The sequence below is a fragment of the Rhinolophus ferrumequinum genome, chromosome 14 (assembly GCF_004115265.2).
Source record: "Rhinolophus ferrumequinum isolate MPI-CBG mRhiFer1 chromosome 14, mRhiFer1_v1.p, whole genome shotgun sequence".
Classification (NCBI taxonomy): Eukaryota; Metazoa; Chordata; class Mammalia; order Chiroptera; family Rhinolophidae; genus Rhinolophus; species Rhinolophus ferrumequinum.
Genome location: NC_046297.1, coordinates 41,119,747 through 41,142,742, shown reverse-complemented (window position 1 = coordinate 41,142,742; position 22,996 = coordinate 41,119,747). Strand labels below are relative to the sequence as shown.

Below are 22,996 nucleotides of genomic sequence, written 5' to 3'. Positions count from 1 at the left end.
CACTATTCTGTACACCTGAGATAATATAAAATAATATTGAATGTCACTGTAGAAAATAAATGAATATAAGCTTTCAATGAAAAACTTTTATTTTAGCTGTTATTTTAATGGTATAGTTACTGTGATTTAAACTCAAAAAGTAATATATAAACATGTAAGATGATAATGGACGGTATTTTTTAAACAGCTATCATTTATGGAGCATCCTCTTTTTCACAGTTACCATCTCCATTACAGACATTTTTGTCAAGAGCCCCAAATTAATATTCAGAACATTTCCGAAACATAGGGTAAACAGACATCATATGTTTTAGGGGTTTTCTTGATTTGAAGAAATAAAGAGATTCTGTAGAAGATTATTTAGAATTTTATAATAATATATTATCTTCATGTGAAATATGATTTATTCTGGCTTGGCCTGCCCTTTGTGCCTGTATCACTGAAATAGTGTTGCTCTGCTGTCAACACATTTCCAGCCATCAAGCACATGTTCCCACTGCAGGCAGCTACTTAACATTGGTTAATTGAAACTGGAAGAGGAAGATGTCTGCTTCCTGTTGATTAATTAAAATCAAAATCAAGCCCAGTGCATGATCAGCAAGCCTTGGTTATCATGGGCCAAATGTACTAGATAACTTGTTTGGGATGAACGTTAAGACCAACATTTGACCTTAGGTTGAGAACATAAAAATAAAAAATTATTTTAGGAAGAACTGAGACATAAATTAACAGTGAGATTTCTCCACTGTAAAATTCAGTTAAAATTAAAATGTACATTTCACAACAATGTGAATATACTTAACACTACTGAACTGTAAATTTTAAAAGGTTAAAATAATAAAAGTAAAACAAAAACAACAAAAACTCTATGTAAATGGCTATGAATACTTTACCAAGTCCATTACATTTTATGATGCAATATAAATAATAAAAACAGTGATAACTACATTTAAAAGTAGGTAAAAATTCACAAGATTCATATTTTAAATTAAAAGCAGAACAGGAACTGTATACTCTAATTAAAAATAAAACAGAAATTTTTGAATCTTAATTCTAATTAAAGAACATGGTCGGCACAGCATTCTCAAGAACAGAGACAGCACTACCACCAAGGTTTCCACAGAAGTAAAAATGGCAGGCATCCAAGGGGGAAGATACAAAAGTCGTAAAGAATAAAAGTTATACCCAAGGCTTTTTACCTCCTGTAAATGCTCAAACGGCCAAACCAAGGCACTGGTATTAGTTTGTTAACTATGAATTCTTATGCTAGCCTGTGTAAGAATCTGTATTTGGTAAAGTACTGATATCCTTACCTATCTATAAGGAGAATACCAACATGATATCTAATTTACATGTTCTAGAGATAGGGAAACACTAAAGACAAAATATCCACAACTCAAAAGCAAAGAACCACAGTTCATATTATAATTTGAAATAAAGAACAATGTGTTATTTATATGTGTCTTCATATTATATAAAGTGATAATTAATGATAGGAAATTACGGTTTTGGCTTTTATTATTTTCTTCAATTTAAAATTAACATTTTCTTGTAAAGAGGGGGAAAGTATAAGAAAGCAAAATAAATCTCAGATATTAACTGATTACATTTGTGAATTGATATGTAACAGATATGAGATGTGAATTTATATATAAACTTCTCCAAGCAGAGCAAATGCATCCTAAAATCTACAATCATATTTTCTATATGGTTCTATGTCATGTAATTTCATTTAAATTGTAAGCATTTTCTATCATCTTTATCCTTCACAATTGATTTAAATAAATTATCAAGTGTTATTTAAAGACCAGGATTAAATAGTAAAGCAGGAGGTTAGAATATGTGTTTAATATGCATATAAGATTAAATTTATTTTTATCAACTGACAGTTAGTGGACATTTATTAAGATGTGATATTTATGAGCCTTTACGTAAAATTACCAGTGAAAGAGATCCAAAGTCTAAAACTTAGCATAGTAACTAAGAGAAAAAAATATCTAATTTTGTATTAAAAACTCAATACAAGTTACAGATAATGTTCCTATGATACAAAAATTAAGCATATGCAATTTTGTCAATTGATACAGAAAATTTCAACAGAGCAAATGGCTGTGGATACTGACTGGTTAAAAGTCTAATGATTCCATAATATAAACACAACATCATATTTTAGGAAAGTAATAGAGCACAGAATACTAATAGTTATGTATAAAACTGCACAAAAATGTATACTAACATTTTTATTGTTGTTGTTGTGAAATGGGGTAAGAAAATAATAATTTTTCCTCTAAACCACAAATGTTAGTTTGAACTTCCTTATGTATACGTTCATTTTAAATTCCTTAAGGGCAGGGATCATGTCTTATTAAAAATTCTACCCTCAATATCGCAACAGAATCTTGCCCATTACAGACATTCAAAAAGTAGATTTTCACTTATTGAAAATATAAAAGTTTTCACAATATGGTTAGTAATATGAGTTATGTGAATTAAAGCTGAACATCTAAAGAAAAATAAAAACAAATCACCTGAAGATTGGTGGCTCATTATCAAAAATATTAGAAAAACAGAAAAACACCACTTAAAATGAAATCATAAAGTGATTTTTTTTAATTACACCCCCAAAATAAAAGAATTTGTTTATGTTAGAAATTTTATTTTATATTTGCCTGGATGATATAGCTGAGGAAATGAAAGATGGGGAGGAAAAAAGATTAAAGTATACCGTCATTTGCAAGAATTCATTTTAAGAATGAACATACTATTGGGAGACAATTCTCCATGGGTTTCTTGTGTTTTTGCATGTCTTACAAGTAGAGGCAGTGAGAGTCTTTATTCCCAATTGTGTTTTCAAGGATATATGTACAGCACACCCTCAGAAGAAAAAAATATTGTCGTCCTTCTGAGCAAAAGGCAAGTTTACTTACAGTTTTGCAAGGTACATGTAGTACCTCCCTCTAGAGAAAACGGCATGCATGCTTTCTACCCATTATAAAAGGTTCAGGTTCCCTCAACTGAGGAGTCCTATCCCGTAATTTAATCCACTGTATGTAAGTATTACCGGGCTCCTCCTTATGACACCCTGTGGAAATTAGGCTCAGGGCAGCGACACAAGAAAATGCTAACACTCTGATTACCAGTAATGCTGTAGATAAAAATAGTCCTTTGTTTCTGTATTAGGAGTCCATGTCTTTGGCCAGCATTCATGAAAATGTGGCCCAGATAACTAGATAATTTATTAGCTTAGAGGTAGGGCAAAATCACAGATCCTTTAAAGTTTTTCACACATACCTGTTACTGTTTTTGTTTTTATAGGGCTGCTGGCATATTCTGAGGCCTGATATGATTGTTGCTTTGCCAAGGGTGCACTTCCAACAGATGCCTCATCCTCTTTCCTTCTGCTAATTGGCATACCAAGAGGAACAGCTATCACAGGCTGCTGGAGAGAGTCAAATGAAAAACTGAATTATTTATTTCCTGTTTCTAAAGCAGTGAAGGTTTAACATGGCATCACTGAGGAAAGTCCTTCACAAGTTGGGGTTGAGACTTTATTATTTTAATCAGTCAATCAAATAACCAATCAATCTCTCTCATCTTCCCTCTTCCTGACACCCCCCCCCCCCCCCCCCAGACACACACACACACACACACACACACACACACACACACACGGACATGGACACAATTTAAATGTTAAATTACAATTCTCTATGAAAATCAAGAGAAGTTGTAAACAATTAAAATTTAACATCTATTTTAGTAAGAAGTACAGACAACATAGTGACAGCAAATCAAAACCAAAATTAATTTTGAAAATTATGATTACTACAAAATAAAAAGGTATCATAGAACAATATTTTAGAGACATACTTCTATAAACTGGTTATGTACATGTTAATATATTTTTAAAGAATAGCTAAAAAATCTCCACTTTGTCTGACAAAGTGCTATCTACAGCATATTTAGAAAGCATAGAAAATATCTATAGCTAGAGAAAGCTGGAAAACATTATGATTCTATATTGAATGCATGAGTGCTGAACTGAACAATAAAGCAGCTGTTTCATCTTTATTCACTGAAATAAAGTCTGATGTTACTGCTGATGACGCCCAATACAATCTTGTCAGATTTTTGGCAAAAAAAAAATACATAGGTATTTTTAAGTTTGCTGCCGGATCAAAGATCAATGTTGAACTGGGTGGAAAACAATCATCAAATGTTGGGTTTTAGCCACAAACTGAGAAGGAAATTGCAGCTCGAGAAACAACAGATGATAACTGTGATACAGCTGCATCAAATGGTGAACCTGTAGGGGGCTGCTCAGGTTGCAGTGGGGTCTAATGTTACCCTCAGCACTACAACAACCACTCTTTTATAGATCCAACTTTAAGACTCACTCAACTAACAGTACTTAATATTATTTGGATTTTATTTCAATGAGAACACAGGTACATTATGTAACTATGTAATATAATCAAGTTATGAGCTACAGTGGAAAAGGTAAATTATTTTACAAATTGTTATTTAGGCTGAAAAACAGGACAAGAAAGCTGAATGAGAAAATGAAAAGATTAAATACACTGTAGGAAACATAATGCAGAGTACCTACTTTCATATTAAGTATTTGGTGAAACTGGTAATATTTATACAAATCTAAATAGGAAATAGTATTTAAGACTTTGATGAGAAATGCTCAGCATAATGTAAGTTTTGATTCATTTAAACTTCCTCATCTATAAAATAAGGGGGTAGAGAAATCTACTGGAAAACCCCTTTATGCTCGAATGTTTAGTGATTCCATAATCCCTTGAATTTCGTGGCCATTATTTATAAACCTGGAATGCAATCAAGTACTCTAAAAAATTACAACCAAGTTCAGGATAAAAATTAATATGTAATAAATAATTAGAGAAAAATTGTGCACTGCATAGTGTGATACTGAATTCAAGCATAATTGTTAAAAGATGATATAAACGAAGCCATGGCATTGGCAATATCCAACAACAAAAAGAATCTTTCAGTGGTGAAACTCTGGGTGCATTTTCACATAGGTAAAAATACAGTAAAAAGCCAAACAAAAACTCTAACAAGAGAGTGAGGCTCTTAGATGTCTTCTACACAGCTATATTCCAAATACCTACATGGTGTTTAAAAGACTCTCCAGAAATATTTGCTGAGTAATTGCTAATGTAGGCGTAACACATCAGGCATGCAGAGATACTAGATAAAGCATGAGATATTCCCTCCACTTTTCTGAAACTAGGGTGACCCGAGCCAAAAATATCAAAATAAGCAGTATTTATTTTTGGAAACCTCCCACTGCTTTGCTTACATTCTGCTACCTTCTGGTACTAAATACTCCCCAAATTTCAGCTGTACCCTAGCCCCAGATCTTTCTATCCCTGCCCCATCAATATCCCACTATGCCAAAATACCTAAAGCCTTCTAACCCTGTTCCTATAAAAAATTTCCCTCCTTTATTAATTTAATAAATGTGAAAACACAGGAAATTATAAAGAATAAAACACCCATATTCTCATATAACCAATAATTACTGTCTATTAACATTTTATATTTTTAGAAGGAAATAAAATATTATAGATAAAGCTAAAATCCCCTATGACTGCTAACCAACTATCCAGTCTTCCCAATCAATCAATATTACGATATTTATACAATCCTTCAAATTAATTACTCACACATTATGTATGTATTAATTTGTTTACTTACTTAAGGGAGGTTTTGGAAAAATATAGCTACTCACATACTGCATATATCCTTGGGAAACTGATTTTTGCATTAAATAAAATTTTGAGGGAACTATATTAAGACCTAGTCTATAATTTTTAACAGTTAAGTACTATATCATGTGACTATGCCATGTTTCATTTATCTGCTTCATTAGAGACCGACATTTAGGTTGTCTCCAATTTTATACTATTGCAATAAATGTTGCAATACTTGGCTTGTACATGACTTCTTAAGCTCATATGAATGATACTGTAAGTGTACAGTCTCTTACAGTCTCTTTGATACAACCGTAAGAGTACAGTTGTATCAAAAAGTGGGATTTGGGCATCATAGGATATGCTCATTTTCCATTTTATTAGATACTGCCAAATTTATCAGTTTTCACTCACAACACTATTATATGAGTATAACCGTTTCTACATTTTCGTCACTACTGAATAATGGCAGTTTTTCACCAAACAAAATTTTTTTTTAATTCGTAGGAATTGCCCCTGTGAGGGGCCTTTTTTAAAATTTGTTTATTGGGGTGACAACTGTAAGAAAGTTACATAGGTTTCAGGAGTACAATTCTGTAATACATCATCTAAATATCACATTGTGTATTCACCACCCAGAGTCAGTTCTCCTTCCATCACCATATATTTGCTTCCTTCTCACTTTGTGCTTTGTTTGCTGTTCTTTTCTAGTTCCTTTAGGTGGAAAGTTAGATTGTTTGAGATTTTTCTCATTTCTTCAGGTAGGCCTGTATTTCTATGAATTTCCCTCTGAGAACTGCTTTTGTTGTGTCCCATAGATTTTAGGTCATTGTGTTTTCATTTTGTGTCTTAAGGTATCCTGATTTCTTCCTTGATCTCACTGTTAACCCACTCATTATTTAGTAGCATGTTATTTAGACTCCGTGTATGTGCTGTGTGTGTGTGTGTGTGTGTGTGCGCGCGCGCGCTGCATATATTACAAACCCACAGCTAACATCCTACTCAAGAGGGAAAAGCTAAAAGCATTCTACTTAAGACCAGGAAGAAGACAAGAATATCCACATTCACTACTTTTATTCAATATAATGAAAGTCCTAGCCATAGAAATCAGACAAGAAAAAGAAAGAAAAGGCATACATCCAAACTGGAAAGGAAGAAGTAAAACTTTCATTATTTGCAAATGACATGATACAATATAAAGAAAACCCCAAAGATTCCAACAAAAAAACTATTAGAAGTGAAAAATGAATTTAGTAAAGTAGGAGGATACAAAATTAGTATTCAGAATCAGGCGCATTTTTATACATCATTAAGAAACTATCAGAAAGAAAAATTAAGAAAAAAATCCCTTTTACAATTGCATCAAGAAAAAAAAATGCCTAGGAATAAATTTAACCAAGGAGGTAAAAGACTTATACTCAGACAACTGTAAGTCATTGAAGTCAAAAATTAAAGAAGATACAAATAAATAAAAGCATATACCACGTTCATGGATAAGAAGAATTAACAACATTAAAATGTCCATACTACCCAAAGCAATCTATAGATTCAGTGCACTCCCTATGAAAACACTAATGACATTTTTCACAGAACTAGAACAAATAATACTAAAATATATATGAAACCATAAAAGACCCAAAATAGCCACAGCAGTCTTGGGAAAGAAGAATACCATTGGAGGCATCATGCTACCTGATATCAAAATATACTGCAAGGCTATAGCTATCAAAACAGCATGGTACTGGAATAAAAACAGATTCATAGGTCAATGGAACAGAATAGAGAGCCCAGAAATAAACCCATGCCTACATGGTCATTTAATCTATGACAAAGGAAGCAAGAATATACATTAAAGAAAGTCTGTTCTCAAGAAATAGTTCTGGGAAAACTGGACAGATAGATGCAAAAAAATGAAACTGGACCACCTTTCTTACTTCATATATAAGAATAAACTCAAAATGCATTAAAGATTTAAATGTAAATCCCAAAACCATAAAACTTTTAAAAGAAACCATAGGCAGACATTACCCGTAGTAATATTTTTACAGATGTATAGCCTTAGGCAAGGGAAACACAAGAAAAAATAAACAAATGGAACTACAGTCAATTAAAGATTTGCACATCAAAGGAAACCATCAACAAATTGAAAAGACATCCTACTGAATATGAGAAGCTATTCACCAATGATACATCTGATAAGAGGTTAATATCCAAAATCTATGAAAACTTATAGAACTCAACACCAAAAACACAAACAATCCAATTAACAAATGGGCAGAGGACCTGGATAGACATTTATCTAAAGAGGACATACAAGTAGCCAATAGACATATGAAAAAATGTCAATGTCACTAATCATCAGAGAAATGCAAATCAAAACCACATTAAGATATCATCTCACACCAGTTAGAATGGCTGTCGTCAATCAACAAAAAACAAGGGTTGGTGAGGATGTGGAGCAGAGGTAACCCTTAAGCATGTTGGTGGGATTGTAAATTGGTACAGCCACTAAGGGAAACAGGATGGAGGTTCCTCAAAAAATTAAAAATAGAACTACCTTATGACCCAGGAATTCCCATTTATCCGAAGAAATCCAAAACACTAATTCAAAAAAATATATGACCGCTATGGTATTGTTCACTGTGACACTATTTACAACAGCCAGATATGAAAACAACCTAAATGCCCATCAATAGACGACTGGATAAAAAACTGTGCTATATTTATACAATGGAGTATTACTCTGCCATAAAAAGGATGAAATGCTAGCCTTTGTAAACACATGGATGGACCTAAAGGGTATATGAAGTAAATAAGACTGAAAAAGACAAATACCATATGATCTCACTTATATGGGGAATCAAAATAACAAAACAAACAAACAAACCAACAGAAACAGACTCATAGACACAGAGAACAAACTGATGGTTGCCAGATGGGAGAGGGGTTGGGAGCTGGGTGAGAAAGGTGAAGATACTAAGAAGTATAAATTGGTAGTTACAAAAGAGTCATGGGGATGTAAAATACAGTATGGAACATACAGTCAATAATATTCTAAAAATTATGCATAGTGTCGGATGGGTACCAGACTTCACAAATTATATAAATATCTAACCATTAAGCTGTACACCCGAAACTAATATAAAATAATACTATCAACTATAATTTTTAAAAATATAGTCACAGGGCTAGAAAATACAGCATAGGGAATATAGTCAATAATATTGTAATAACTATGTACAGTGTCAGATGAGTAATAATAGCCTTATTTTGGTTATTGCTTTGTGAGGTATATAAATGTCTAATGACTATGTTGTTTTGTACACCCAAAACTATTTAAAAAATAAAATAAGGAAGAATAATTTATAATATAATAGAATATTATTCAGCCATAAAAAGGAAGGAAATCCTGCCATTTGAAACAACATAAAAGCATTATGCTAAGTGAAATAAGTCAGACAGAAAAAGACAAATACTCTGTGATCTCACTTATATTTGGAATCTAAATGTAACAAAAAACAAAAGAAAAAAATGAACTCATACATATAGAGAACATAAGAGTGGTTGCCAGAGGCGAGAGGTGAGGGGTGGGTGAAACGGGTAAAAGGAATCAAAAATTATAAATTTCCAGCTATAAAATAAGTAAGTCAAGGGATATAATATATAGCATGATGACTATAGTTAATAATACTGTATTGTATATTTGAAAGTTTTAAAGAGTAAACCTTAAAAGTTCTTATTGTAAGGGGAAAAACCGTAACTATATAGGTAATGAATGCTAACTAACAAAACTAAAGTGGTGATCATTTTGCAATATACATAAATATCAAATCATTATGTTGTTCAGCTGAAACTCATAAAATGTTATATGTCAATTATATCTTAATAAGAAAAAAAGAATTTACAACTAAAATTTTTCTCAAATGGTCCCTGCCACATTAGTCTTATTTCTCTATCACTCATACTCTACATCCTGTTAGAGCAAACTTTGAAAAATTCAAATCTATTTATATCAGTTTCCCTTACTTCCTCTTTACCTTTTAGGATAACATCTCAAAACCTTAGCATTACAAATAAAATATTTTATGAATTGGTCTCCAATTTTTACAAATCTCTATATGAACACTTGGCTCTGTCTGGAAACACTGAATGTCCTTTCTTGCCAAGTTGTTGCGTCTTCCTTGCCTGTGCTCACACAGGTCAGCCTAAAACAACCTTTCCTGTCTGTCTTACTCCTATGATGCTCAGCTCAACTGTGAACTCCTCCTTTTAAAACCCTCACCTGCATATGAGAACTGTTCCTTTCTTTTGTTTCCATATAATCCTGTACGTAGGTCTAACATAGCAATTACTAAGAATGGCATTACTATACTCCTTAATATTTCCAAATAAACTAAATAACTCTAGAGGGAGGGATATTTTCAACCATGACTTCTATTTCTGTAGCCCCTGATACTGCCTCATGTTCTATAAGAATTTGATAAAAGGAAGAATGGAAGGGGGGAGACAGAGTAGAATTTTCAAATGAAATTAGAACAAAGTGAAGAAAAACCTTTAGAAGATGTTCCTTTAGACATGAGCTGTAGTTTTTAATTTTTATATTCTGTTACATTCATAAATCAAATCAATAGAAGAAATATATAACTAATAATGATAAAGGAAAAGATTTATTCATTTGGAGAATTATAAAAATTTCTCACCTGCTGCATATGTCTACTGGTTCGTTTCTGGGGCTGATAAATAAGCCAGGTGTATAAAATTGGATCGATATTAACTGCTAGTCCTTGTACACTACAGAGAAGTACAGCACCTAAAAAGCAAGATTTTAAAATTGTTATAATTTCTCATAAAAAAACAATAAGCTCGACACCACCTCACATAGGACTGCTATAATACAAAAGACAAACAGCAAGTATTAACAAGGATGTGAAAGAATTTAAACCCTTATACATTGCTGGTGAATGTAAAATGGTGCAAATACTTAGGTGAAAACAGTTTGGCATTTCCTCAAAAAGAAAAGCATACAGTTAAAATATGACCCAATAATTCCATTCCTAGATATATACCAAGAGAACTGAAACCATATGTCCACGCAAAAACTTGTACATAAATTTTCACAGCAGCATTATTCATAATAGCCAAAAAATGGGAACAACACAAATGTTTTTGAATTGTTGAACAGATAAACAAAATGTGGCATAGCCATACAATGGAAAATTATTTATCCACAAAAAAGGAATGAAGTACTAATACGTACTACAACATGGATAAACCCTGAAAACAGTTAAATAAGCCAGCCACAGAAAACCACATATTGTATGATTCCATTATATTAAATGGCCAGAAGGCAAAAACAGAGAGAGTGGAAAGTAGATTAGTGGATGCCAGAACCAGGGGGATGAGAGAATAAGAAATAACTGCCAAAAGATACATGGTTATCTGGGGAGTAATGAAAATGCTCTGGATTTAGAAAGTTGTGATTGTTGTATAACCTTGCAAATATACTAATATACACTAAATTATGTACTTTAAAATAATGAATTTTATGGAATATGAATTATATGTCATTAAATGCATTTGTCTTAAAAAAGCATAATAAGCTTAATATTTTTAGGCAAACAGCAATTTCTATACTGGCCATGAGAATGGAAGAATATCTCCCTTTTTTGTTTATATTACAAAACTAATTCATGAATTGAAAGAAAGCATTATAATAACTACTCAATAAATCATTATAAATTACAGCTTTAAATCTTCAGAAGCAAAGAGAGAAAGCTGCCTAGATGAAATGCTGGCTAACATTCTGACATATAACACAAAGTTGAAACGTAGGAAGTCGCAATTCAATCCTACTAACTGAAATATTTTTGTCCCTCTCTGATATAAAGTAGTTCATATAGGACTTAACTAAAGCAGAATACCCCATTTTTAATTTATGTGCAATTTAATTTATGCATAACCATAAATAAGTTTTTGCATTTCTACGTATATTTTTCGATAAAAATTTTAGCTCTACAAAAATGTATGGCATATAAAGGAAGGAATATTTGTCAGTTTTGCTCTCAATTGCATCTTCAGCTTTGAGACAAGGACCGTCCACCGAGTAGGAACAGGAAAAAAAAGTCTGAATAAATGGCAGATAGCTTCTCAGGTTAGCCCATTTGTTCTATAATATCGCAGATTATTTAAACAATTAGTATTAGTACAATTAGTATTAATACCAAGTCTTATGAAAAGTGAAGTACACTGATATGGAAATAGGATGAAGAAGAAGCAAGAGAAAGATAAATTTCCCCTTTTCTCAAAGCTTTTTTTTTTTTTAAAGATTTTATTGGGGAAGGGGAACAGGACTTTATTGAGGAACAGTGTGTACTTCCAGGACTTTTTTTTTTCCCCAAGTCAAGTTGTTGTCCTTTCAATCTTAGTTGTGGAGGGTGCCGTTCAGCTTCAAGTTGTTGTCCTTTCAGTCTTAGTTGTGGAGGGTGCAGCTCAACTTCAGGTCCAGTTGCCGTTGCTAGTTGCAGGGGGTACAGCCCACCATCCCCTGTGGGAGTCGAACCGACAACCTTGTGGTTGAGAGGATTCCCTCCAACCCACTGAGCCATCCGGGAGCTCAGCGGCAGCTCAACGGCAGCTCAGCTCAAGGTGCCGTGTTCAATTTGAGTTGCAGGGGGCGCTGCCCACCATCCCTTGAGGGACTCGAGGAATTGAACTGGCAACCTTGTGGTTGAGAGCCCACTGGCCCATGTGGGAATCGAACTGGCAGCCTTCGGAGTTAGGAGCATGGAGCTCTAACAGCCTGAGCCACCGGGCCGGCCCATCCCCTTTTCTCAAAGCTTTGCACATAATTCTCAAACAAGCAAAATTTGTCATGTATATTGTTCCACTTCACACTGCTACTTCTCTCATGGACACAGAATCAGTATGGATTCCTAGGCAACATGCTGAGATGACATAAGTAATCCCCCTCCGTGTACCAAGATATGTGCTGGTGAGCAATGATTTACTCAAACACATGTCAGGACGAAATGATGGGAGAAGCTAAATACAAGATGATTGCCAAGGAGCGTGATAATTGAAGTCAATGGGAAAATACAATTTAATATATATTTTTCCTGTAATAAAATACAAATTCCTCATAAAAACCCAAATTCTTCTATTTCTCAAATACTGGTAGTGTACAGACTAAAGACTTACATATGCTATGTTCTGTTAATGGAAATAAAACAGGACTTTCCCAAAATTACATCTAGTTATCTCAAATACCAGTAGATTGTTCAAATACCACTAGTATACAGAAAAAAAAAGGCTTAAATATGCTATATTATGTTAATGGAAACAAAATAGGACTTTCCCAAAATTATATCCAGTTATCAAACAATTCTAGCAACTCCATTACACCAGAGACTCTCATCTCCACAAACTAACAAAAATATAGTATTATAGTATGCAGCAAGAGTTAATTTGAATAGTGTTCTTGTTTTATAACAATTCATTCTTTCCAAAAATGTTTTCGGTGAGAAATAGAATTTGCTCCCAAATATGAAACACTATTAAAACCTTTCATTTTCAAAGAAATGAGTTGAACACATTTAAATGGAGAGTTTAAGAAATTTATTTAAATTCAAGAATATATAATTCAATCTTAAAGGTTACAACATTTTTCTACAATCCATACAGAGAAATGAAATTACATTAGATTTAAATTACTATGACTGCTTCCTGTCATATGAGCCCACTGTAATATAATTTATTTTATAATTAATAGCACATAAGTATAAATGAAACCACAAATAATATATGATTAACAATAAAAAATGTGTTCCACCAAAAGAAGGAATTACAACAAGAAAGAAAACACTGGGATCCAGAAGACAAAGGCTCTAACACAGGAGAAAAGTGATGGGAATCCCCAGGATGACAAAAGTGATATAATGACAGGAGCATGGAAAACTTAATAACAACCATTGTTTAATGCGGGAAAAACATGTTACAAAGTAAAGGATAACTAATCTTAGGTTACAACATGATTATGCCATGAATAATATTCATAAAACTATACAAATTCCAGAAAAACAAATGAATTAATTGAACAATCAAACTCATGATATAACAATATTGGGAGCATGGGTATACAAGAATGAATATATGATTCATGAATATATGATGGGAGCTAAGGAGGGCAAAAGTTGGCCAATTATTATTTCCCACAGTACGATATCAATAAATAATGCTCTAAAATGAACAATCAAGAGCAAGAAAAATCATGATATTTATTTAAGAATATGGAAGTAAGTAATTAAGATTCTCAAACTGTAAACAAAGAAAATAGAGGTCAATAAGCCTTAGATTTTCTTGCTGAGGAATATCCCTATAGCCACCAACAAAAAAGCAGAATAAAATGTTATTTTTGAAAAATGTCTCCAATTCATTGTCAGTAACGGTCACTAATTAAGATTTGTAAATGATTCCCATAACAAAAAATCAAAAATCAGAAAGCACTGCAGAAGGCAAGCCACTTTGAGCTAGACTCAGAAAAATCAACAAACAACAAATATACACTTTTCAAGCACTAGAGATATCCAAATACAGAACATTAAAAAGCCATGTATAAAATATTTCAAGTACAAAAGTATGGAATCATGAAGAGGAGCAAACAACGAGAAAGTATCAGCAAAGAACAGATTTGAAAGAAAAATGGAAATCACAGAAATGACAAATTTATTGTTGAAGTAAAAAAACTCACTGGACAAGTCAAACAACAGAATAAATATAGTTGAAGAAAAAATAGTGGAATGGAAGAAACACAGTAAGATAATTTAAAATGCATCTGAGATAGAAAAAAGTGAAAGAAAACTATTAAAATGGGTATAAGCGATATGAGGACTAAGTAAGAAGACCAAGCATGTCTAATTAGATTTCAGAGGGTGATATTAAGGAATGGGATAGAGGTAATAGTGTTAACAACAAAATAATAGCTGAGATGTTTACAAAATTGTTAGATAGAAAACCTCAAACCCAAGAAGCCCAAGGAATCCAAACTGGATAAGTAAAAATAAACCAACACTAAACAAACAAAAAAGAAGCTACACAACACTGAATAGAAAAAGATCAGAAAAACACCACGAATGGGGAGAAATAAAAAAGATCCCATGGGGAATAAAAAAGCAAATAATCAACTTCTTAGCAAGCAGTAAATGGTATTCATTATTATGATTTTACTTTAAAACTTACACATATATTACATACATTCTTTTCAATCTACTAACTATTATATTTAAAAGATAATAACATAAGAAGAAGAAACTAAATTGGTTTTGTAAAATAAATGTCAGCATAAGTTTAATTCTCTTATTATCTATCTCAAGTATAAGCCATATATAAAAAACTTTAATTATGATGAAAAATACCAAAAAAAATCTTATGTAAACGAAGCAGTGTCCATATTTAAAAGTACACAAACTGCAAAAGACGAAAGTAAATTAAGAAATTTCAGACATTCTCCATATTAGGCAACTTATTTTAAAAGTCTTTTCAGATGTGCCCAAAACTAAATGTGTTGAGTAAATGTTTTAAAACTTTCTCAATATGTTCTTAGCACACTTTTTAAATTGGGATTTTAGAGAAAGAAAAAGAAAAGAAATGTGACAAACATTTTCACTAGGAAAATTAATCTTGAAAGTCATATTTATTATACTGAACAAGTTAAAAAATATTTCACCATTAAATGTTCATATAAGTCTATGGTTAAATTATACCAAAAATTACTCACAACCAGGCTTGAACTTCATGAATGTTAAATAGGTGATAAAATAGAATAAGGTATTAGTTTAATGTCAATTTAGTTAAAATTATAATTTAGAGATAATGTTCTTTTAAATAAAAAAGAATTATTTTCATGTTATACTCAATTTACAAGACATAGCCTTTAAAATAACACAAAAGTTCTGACATATAAGTGTGCAGACAATTAGTCTGATACTGAAGCTGACTCAGAACAGATCCCCCATAAATCACTAAAAAAATTGGCAATATATTATTCTGTTTAATTTTAGCCTGGGAGACAACTAATGAAAAAAGTGTGCTTTACTTTTCTGCTCATTGCCAAATGGTTCACTTATCCATATTGCACTCAGGCTTCACCAATTAGTTAAACCAAGGCACCACTGTCATTTTCAGTTACATCCTAAAAACTGAGAAATGAGAGCTGAAATAAGGGATAAAGATCAGAGTTGCAGAGCATTAAAATTAAACATACATGCTTCTTGTTAGCTATAGAGCCCTTGTAAACCAATGAGATTGTCTTGTAAAATATCAACTTATAATTGGGAAAAAGTGCCCGGCATTTTATCTTGAATCAATGAATGAGGAAAAAAACACAGACATATTAATCTTCATGTAAGTTTAAATGGCAAAAAAAAAAAAAAAAAAAAAAAAAAAAAAAAAAAATCACGATTTTTCTATTATGCAGCTATAGCAAAGTAAGGACTTTTTAGATCTGTATAGCTCTTAAGAAACTATTTGCTACTCTTACTTTCAAGAATAATTTCAAGAATTCTGGCTAAACAGCTAACAAAAAGGAAAAATCAATACTTCAAAAACAAGGTGGGTGATAAAGGCAAGACAGATTAATCAGAGTCTAAGAAAAAGCAGAACATGGATGAGCTGCCAACTACTGGCAATTTTATCCAAAGTAATTGTTAAATTTAGTGTAAATGAAACATAAGATTTTTAATTATGTGTGTATGGTAGTTCATGTTATTTCATTAACAACTACTTCCCCTTTTCTTAGCATACAGAAAATCACAAGAGAACCCTATGCCATCATTACAATAAGAACAACTCAAGTAACCGATCAAAGCTTTTCAATAGTCGTCAGATAGCAGAGTTCACAAAGACATCTGATGAACAAAAATCAGAAAAGTGAAAGGCTCCTCATTGGAGAAGCGGAATATATACCAGCTTTCATTTTTGGCACAGCAGTAGAAGAAAGCTGGTAAGAAAACAACTGAACTTTTAACAAATGCTTAGAGACCTATTGGGGGCTGGTATGATAGTTTAGAATCTCTGAGAATCTTAGACACAAGGGAAGTCCACCCATCTGTTATCTCTTTTCAACAAGCCTCCACCAAACGCTCATGAGAAGGATAGGGAACAGGGTTGAAGAGATGAGAAAGACCCCACTGAGATGCCGGTCTGTGGAGCTCAATGAAGTCTGAGCGCAAAGAAGAACTGAAAGACATCCCATAGGCACTCTGAACTTTTCAGTGAGCACCAAGTGGGGCAATCGATGAGTAGGAAAAGGAAAAGGCACTAAAAGAGATACCTATGTAAGGACAGGTGAACAAGGCATGCTGAAGTCTGAAGGTAGGTCAGGAGAACTGAGAGAAAATCACAGTCCATATTAAAAGAAAGATACTGATCCTGCTCTCAAAACTTGTGAAGCCTGCAGTAAATTTAATGTAAGTAAAGCAAGAATCAGATCCAGCTCAACTACAGAAGACAAAGCAAAGACCAGACCCAATTCAACTACACCAATAACATGTCAAAAAGAAGCATGCCTTGTTTGTGGGCATAAACATTATTTATCATAGGCTCTGTTATTCTTTTCACACACAATGTTTGGCATTCGATTTAATAAATTAGGAAATACACAGTATAACAAGAAGAAATGACTCACTTATCAAAAGAGAAAACAGTCACTAACACTAGTCCCAAAGGTGGTACAGATATTGTAATTACCAAACAGGGACTTTAAAACAACTCAGATAAGTATTTTAAAGAACACAGTGAAAAACATGCATGATGAAAGGGAGCTGCTGAAGAGAGACAGAAATTATTAAAAAGAGGCAAATGGAAACATTAGAATTTTTAAAAATACAGTATCAGAGGTGAAGAATTCTTTCAAAAGTTCTTTCCAAAACTGATGAATGGTATCAACTGACAGATTGAAAAAGCTTAGCAAACACCAAGAAAAATTAATAAAAGGAAACCAGATCTAGATAAACCATGATCAAATTGCAGAAAATCAAATAGAAAAAAAGTGAAATCAGAGAAAAAGAAGACACAATACATATGAAGAAACCATAAGAGTAACTTCTCATGGGAAATAATGGTGGCTGGACAGTAATGGAATGACATTTTTAAAATGCTGAAAGAAGAAAAGACAACCCAGATTTCTCTATCAATTGAAAATATTTTTTTTATTAAGACAAAATAAAAATGAAACCAATTTGCCTCCAAAAGACTTGCACTACTAGAAGATACAAGTAAAGTACTTTTGGATGAAAGGAAATTATACTAGATAGAAACTCATTTCAAGAAAAGGAATGAAGGATACCAGAAAGGAGAAATATATTGGTAAATAAAGAGAACCTCTTTAAAATATTCTACTTTTATTTATATATAATATATATACAGGTACAATTATATATATAGATATATAGATATATAGATATATAGATATATAGATATATAGATATATAGATATATGTATATATATATACATCTTTAAATCTCTTTAAAAACACTCGATGTTTAAAGTAGAAACAATAACAGTACAACATGGGATTCGTATTGCACATAGAAGTAAAATATATGCCCTTAGAGCACAAAGAACAAGATGGTGGTAATTGGAAATAAAACTGTGTAACAATGCATTTATTTTATTTTTCAACTGATGATAGACTCCTTCACTGTCCTCTGATTAGCCAAATGTTACTGTCAAGCCCAATTCAGATCAAATAAAAAATATTTATCAAATGCCTACTTATGTACATATGTATTTTTTTCTTTCCATCTCTCCAAATTCTGCACATCCTTTGATTCAAATTAGCCATTAAGACTTCCTACCACCATTGACCTTTCCATTCTCTGGCCAATTGCAATACTAAGTATTAAAGAGCTCATTTTAGCCACTGACTCAATTGAGTTTTCTTAATAAATAAGAATGTCATCAGTTAAGAATAGGATGGAAAAGAGGTTATGAGTGCTTCAGGTAACTGCAAAATGTGTGAAATAGTGACACATGCTATTGCTTTACAACATTAAGGACCCATCTCTGTTCCTTGGTCATGAATTCAAAGTTGAGTCAACTCATCCCGGTTGCGTGTATTTATCCAATACAATTCAGGCACTGAGAAAGCAGAAGAACTGGATTTCATCAAGATTGCGTGTGTTTCTTTTATTTTTTCCTGCTGTTGTTTTTCTTTTTTCTCTCCAGATCAAACAGTTAATCAGTTTTATCAGTTATTAAGTTAATAACTGACCTCCTTCTATCTGACTCATGTGTCTTGTTTCTCAATTGGCACAGAATGGACAAATGAGATTTCATGGTAACCTCAAACCATAACGGTCAGTAATTAATACTTTGTGGTGTTTCAAAGTTTTGTTCTCCAACTTTAAATTCATGACATAAAATCCTAAAACCATAAAGGTAATTACAGACAGCTTTAACAATAAAAAGCTTAGAACCTCTAAATGATAAAAGATACTAAAACAAAACTAAAGGCAAAAGTCAGAGTAGGAGAAGATATTAGAAAAATACACGACAAAGATAATATTCATAACTTCCTAATAATTATGAAGAAGAAATACAACTAAACAGAAAAATGGGCAACATATATAAATAGAGAAATCACAAAATAAATACAACTGGACATTACTAACAGTCAAAGAAATTCCAGGTAAACAGTAAGATAATTTTTGAAACATAGATTAATAAAAGTTTAAATAATGAAATTCTATTACTAATAAGGCTAAAGCACTCTCATGCTCTGCTGAAAATAAATGGAAATTGGTAGTCCATTTTGGAATTACCTATTAAAATTTTAAATGTACATACTCAATGATTCAGCTATTTTATTTCTTGGGATCCTACAATAATACTTGTAGATACTCTCTTAAAACCCTATGCAGAAAAATGTTCATTTGTAGTTTTATAATAACAAAAATATGTAAATAACATCAACATCTACAGGCAAATAATGACAATTTATTTAATGGAACACCACTCAGCTACCAAATGATGAAGCAGGAATGTATGTAATGACACAAAATAAGTGCAGCATATTTAAAGTGAAAAAAGCAAAGTGCAGACACTGGTATTGCACAGAAACTTCAGGTACTACATCTATACGAGTAGGTACCAAGGCGGGGGGGTGGGGGCAAAAAATTGTACACATTTTAAGAGATGTTATCTATGTATTACTTTTTGAAGTTGATTTGAATTACAGTAGCAATATGTAGTATGATGTTCACTCAAAAGATGGTGTTAATCAAATGAATGATAGCGTCATTCATTGTATTACAATTTTCATACAGTTTTTTCCTTTCTTAAAATGTGTATGCATTTTTTTGGCATCCTCTGTATGCATATTTATAAAATATGCTTACAAGTAATATATAAACAAAATAATGATATGTCTGAGTGTATGTGGGTGAATATACAAGTGATATTTAACATGCTCTATACAAACCAAGGTAGAACATACCACTTCATGATTTAAAAATAATGTTACTATATTACTTATATCCTAAAATCAAGAAACTACATAAGCATTTTTTTCTGATCTATTTTGAATTTCAATAAAAACTTTGGTTCACTTAAGAAACAAAAGCAAAACCTTGATTCACCACAAGTAAAAACCATTTCGAAAACTACCAGATATATAATATAAATCTCTCTTTTATCGATTTTCAATTTGTCACTGTTCTTTATTCAGGATTTTCATTATTCAGAATCCCCATCCCATGATCTTGCACCAAATCAATATGAACAAATCTAGGATCCTGTAACTAAAAAATAATTTTTAAAACCAGTTCTTCAATTTAAACTGAATTTAGTTTTAGAAGATTTGGTATAATCAAAATATAAACTAGAAAGCAACATATAATCACTATAAAATGTATTATTAATTGACTCATATATCTTAGTAAAATCTTTTCTATTGTCCAATAGGATAGTTTTGTCAATTTCAAATATTTTTTCATCTCTTTCATAAATAAGCTCAAAATTCCAACATATATCTTAACTGTGTTAGCATACATTAAATAACTTAAGGCTATGAACATTGTAAAGACAATGTAAACAATATGACAGAATTACCTTTTGAATTAATGTTGCATAAAATATAAATTGATGTACAATAACTTGGAATAAAATATTTAGATCAGTTTAAGTAATTTAAAGCCAATACTGATAATCTCTGATGATGAAATTCTAAAAAATTTATCTTGTACTGATTTAGCACTTTAATTTTGCTGACTATATGAAGTTATTCTCATCTGGCTAAAATTTCAAACACACAGAGTGAAGACTCATATGCATGTATTTCTTTCTATAAATTCTAATATGAAGCTTAATAAATAATTTCTATTATAACGATTCTTAAAAATGAACTAGAAAAAGAATCTTCAGTTACCCACAGTAGACAGTGTCTGCAGTCTTTAAATTCCACGTAACCAGTAAAGACTGGAAAGGACTCTCTCAAAATCATGATAATATTCAACAGACTAGAAGACAGAGTACACATTTTGATTTAATTTGAAATCCTTGAATACTAAAATTTTTATTAATAATAATAAATCTTAACTTGAAATTAAAACCAATGCTTTTTTTGATCAAGACCAGACAAGCACGTATTTTCTGATACTTAACATCATTACTTCTCATTTCATCTAGGATCTCATGGCATAAATCAGATAAATTTCTAGCATTCCTAAGTCAGGATACTGCCTTTCATTCTATCAGTCACCCTTCTCTAGCCAACTGATTTCTTTCAACTTTTCAGAAATGAAGGTGGATTTTTAAATATAAGAACCCTTGGATCAGCATGTTCTAGTCGTAAACAAAAAACTTTTACAAAACTGCTTTCCTGCATGTATCAAACCAACCAAAGAAAAAAATCCCCAATATGTGTTTTTCACAAAGTAACCTGAAACTAAAATGATTTTCTTCCCCTAATCTGGCTTGCCCTGCTGATTGATGGTGGAGGCAAGAAGTAAATCTGCATGTTTAATTTAGCCTACCTATTATTTTCCAAAAATACTTACTAGAACACTTGATGGTTATCTAGACTCTTATTCTTTTTACACCACACAGAACACCATAAAGACCAACACATCTCTGAAACACAAATGCTTTATTCTACCTGACCATGGTTTTAGTTTTCACATCTTTCCTCTGTAACACAGGCATAAAACACTGTAAGATACATGTAAATTTGAAGAGGAAGCAACAGTAAGCATTATACAGATTTCTCAAGGTTACAAAGATCACACAGATGTGAAGTCTAGACGACAAAGTTAGAAGCTTTTAAAGACAAAGAGTTCTTATTTCTGAACAGCATTCTAGTATTAAATTGAATTCATGGTTGCAACTGTTAAGAGTTAATTCGTTACTATTCTTGGCGTTCAAACTGGATTACAGTCTTCTGGAACATCAAAGATTAATATGGAACAAGTATATCAAAAAAATTGAAAAGTAATGAATCATTGTTATAGCTATTAAAACCAATCACAATTATAAAAATACTACTTTCATACTATTACTTTAAAAATAACAATGGAGCTTTGAGTGGCATGTGATTTAAAACTATTTTAAAGTTTGTCAAATTTTTTAAATTCTAAAACCTAGACATACAATTTAAAAGCTAAGATATGGTATAACTGATAGTGTAACACAGACTTCTGTCTCCAGACTGTGAGATACTTTTATTAAAAATTTTTAATAAATATTTTGGAACACAGCCATTCCATTTGTTTACAGATTGTCACTGGCTGCTTTTGCTCTAAAAAAGGACTGAGTAGTTGTTATAGAGATTATATGGGCCCACAAGCCTAAAATAACTACTTATCTGGCCCCTTAAGAAAAAGTTTGCTGAACCCTGGTAACTCATTGCTGGTTGGAGTTTAAATAAAATAACAGTTTTGCATATGAATTTGGTAATAGAAAATTAATACCTTTTAATTAATCCTGTTTCCAAAAATCTATTCTAAAGAAATACAGATATTGCTTAATATTAAGAATTTTACAGTTGTTCATAATAGAAAATATTTGAAATGATCTAGATCTCCAAAATTGAGGAGTAGTTAAGTAAACTGTGTGTATACAAGTAACAAAGTACTTTAATCTTTAAATAATAATAATAATCTTAAAATGATGGTTATGAAGACTATCTGAAAATAGGAAAATTTTTATGACTAAACAAAAATTTTAAAATACAATTTAATACAAAAGAAAATAAATAGGGTAAAACACCAGGATATAT

The 22,996-nt window shown here is 31.8% G+C and overlaps 1 protein-coding gene across 8 annotated transcripts in view; it reads right to left on the bottom strand.

Annotated features, from left to right (window-relative positions):
• The window catches only part of VPS13B (vacuolar protein sorting 13 homolog B), a 719,992-nt gene that overhangs the window by 429,469 nt on the left and 267,527 nt on the right, over positions 1-22,996 (bottom strand). For 7 of the 8 annotated variants that reach the window (XM_033126656.1, XM_033126657.1, XM_033126651.1 and 4 more), the window contains exons 20-21: positions 10,427-10,536; positions 3,292-3,439 (exon numbers count right to left, since the gene is read on the bottom strand). In XM_033126656.1, coding sequence (XP_032982547.1) covers positions 3,292-3,439; positions 10,427-10,536 — 258 coding nt within the window. The remainder of the gene's footprint in view (positions 1-3,291; positions 3,440-10,426; positions 10,537-22,996) is intronic. The other variant, XM_033126654.1, reaches the window with a different exon arrangement.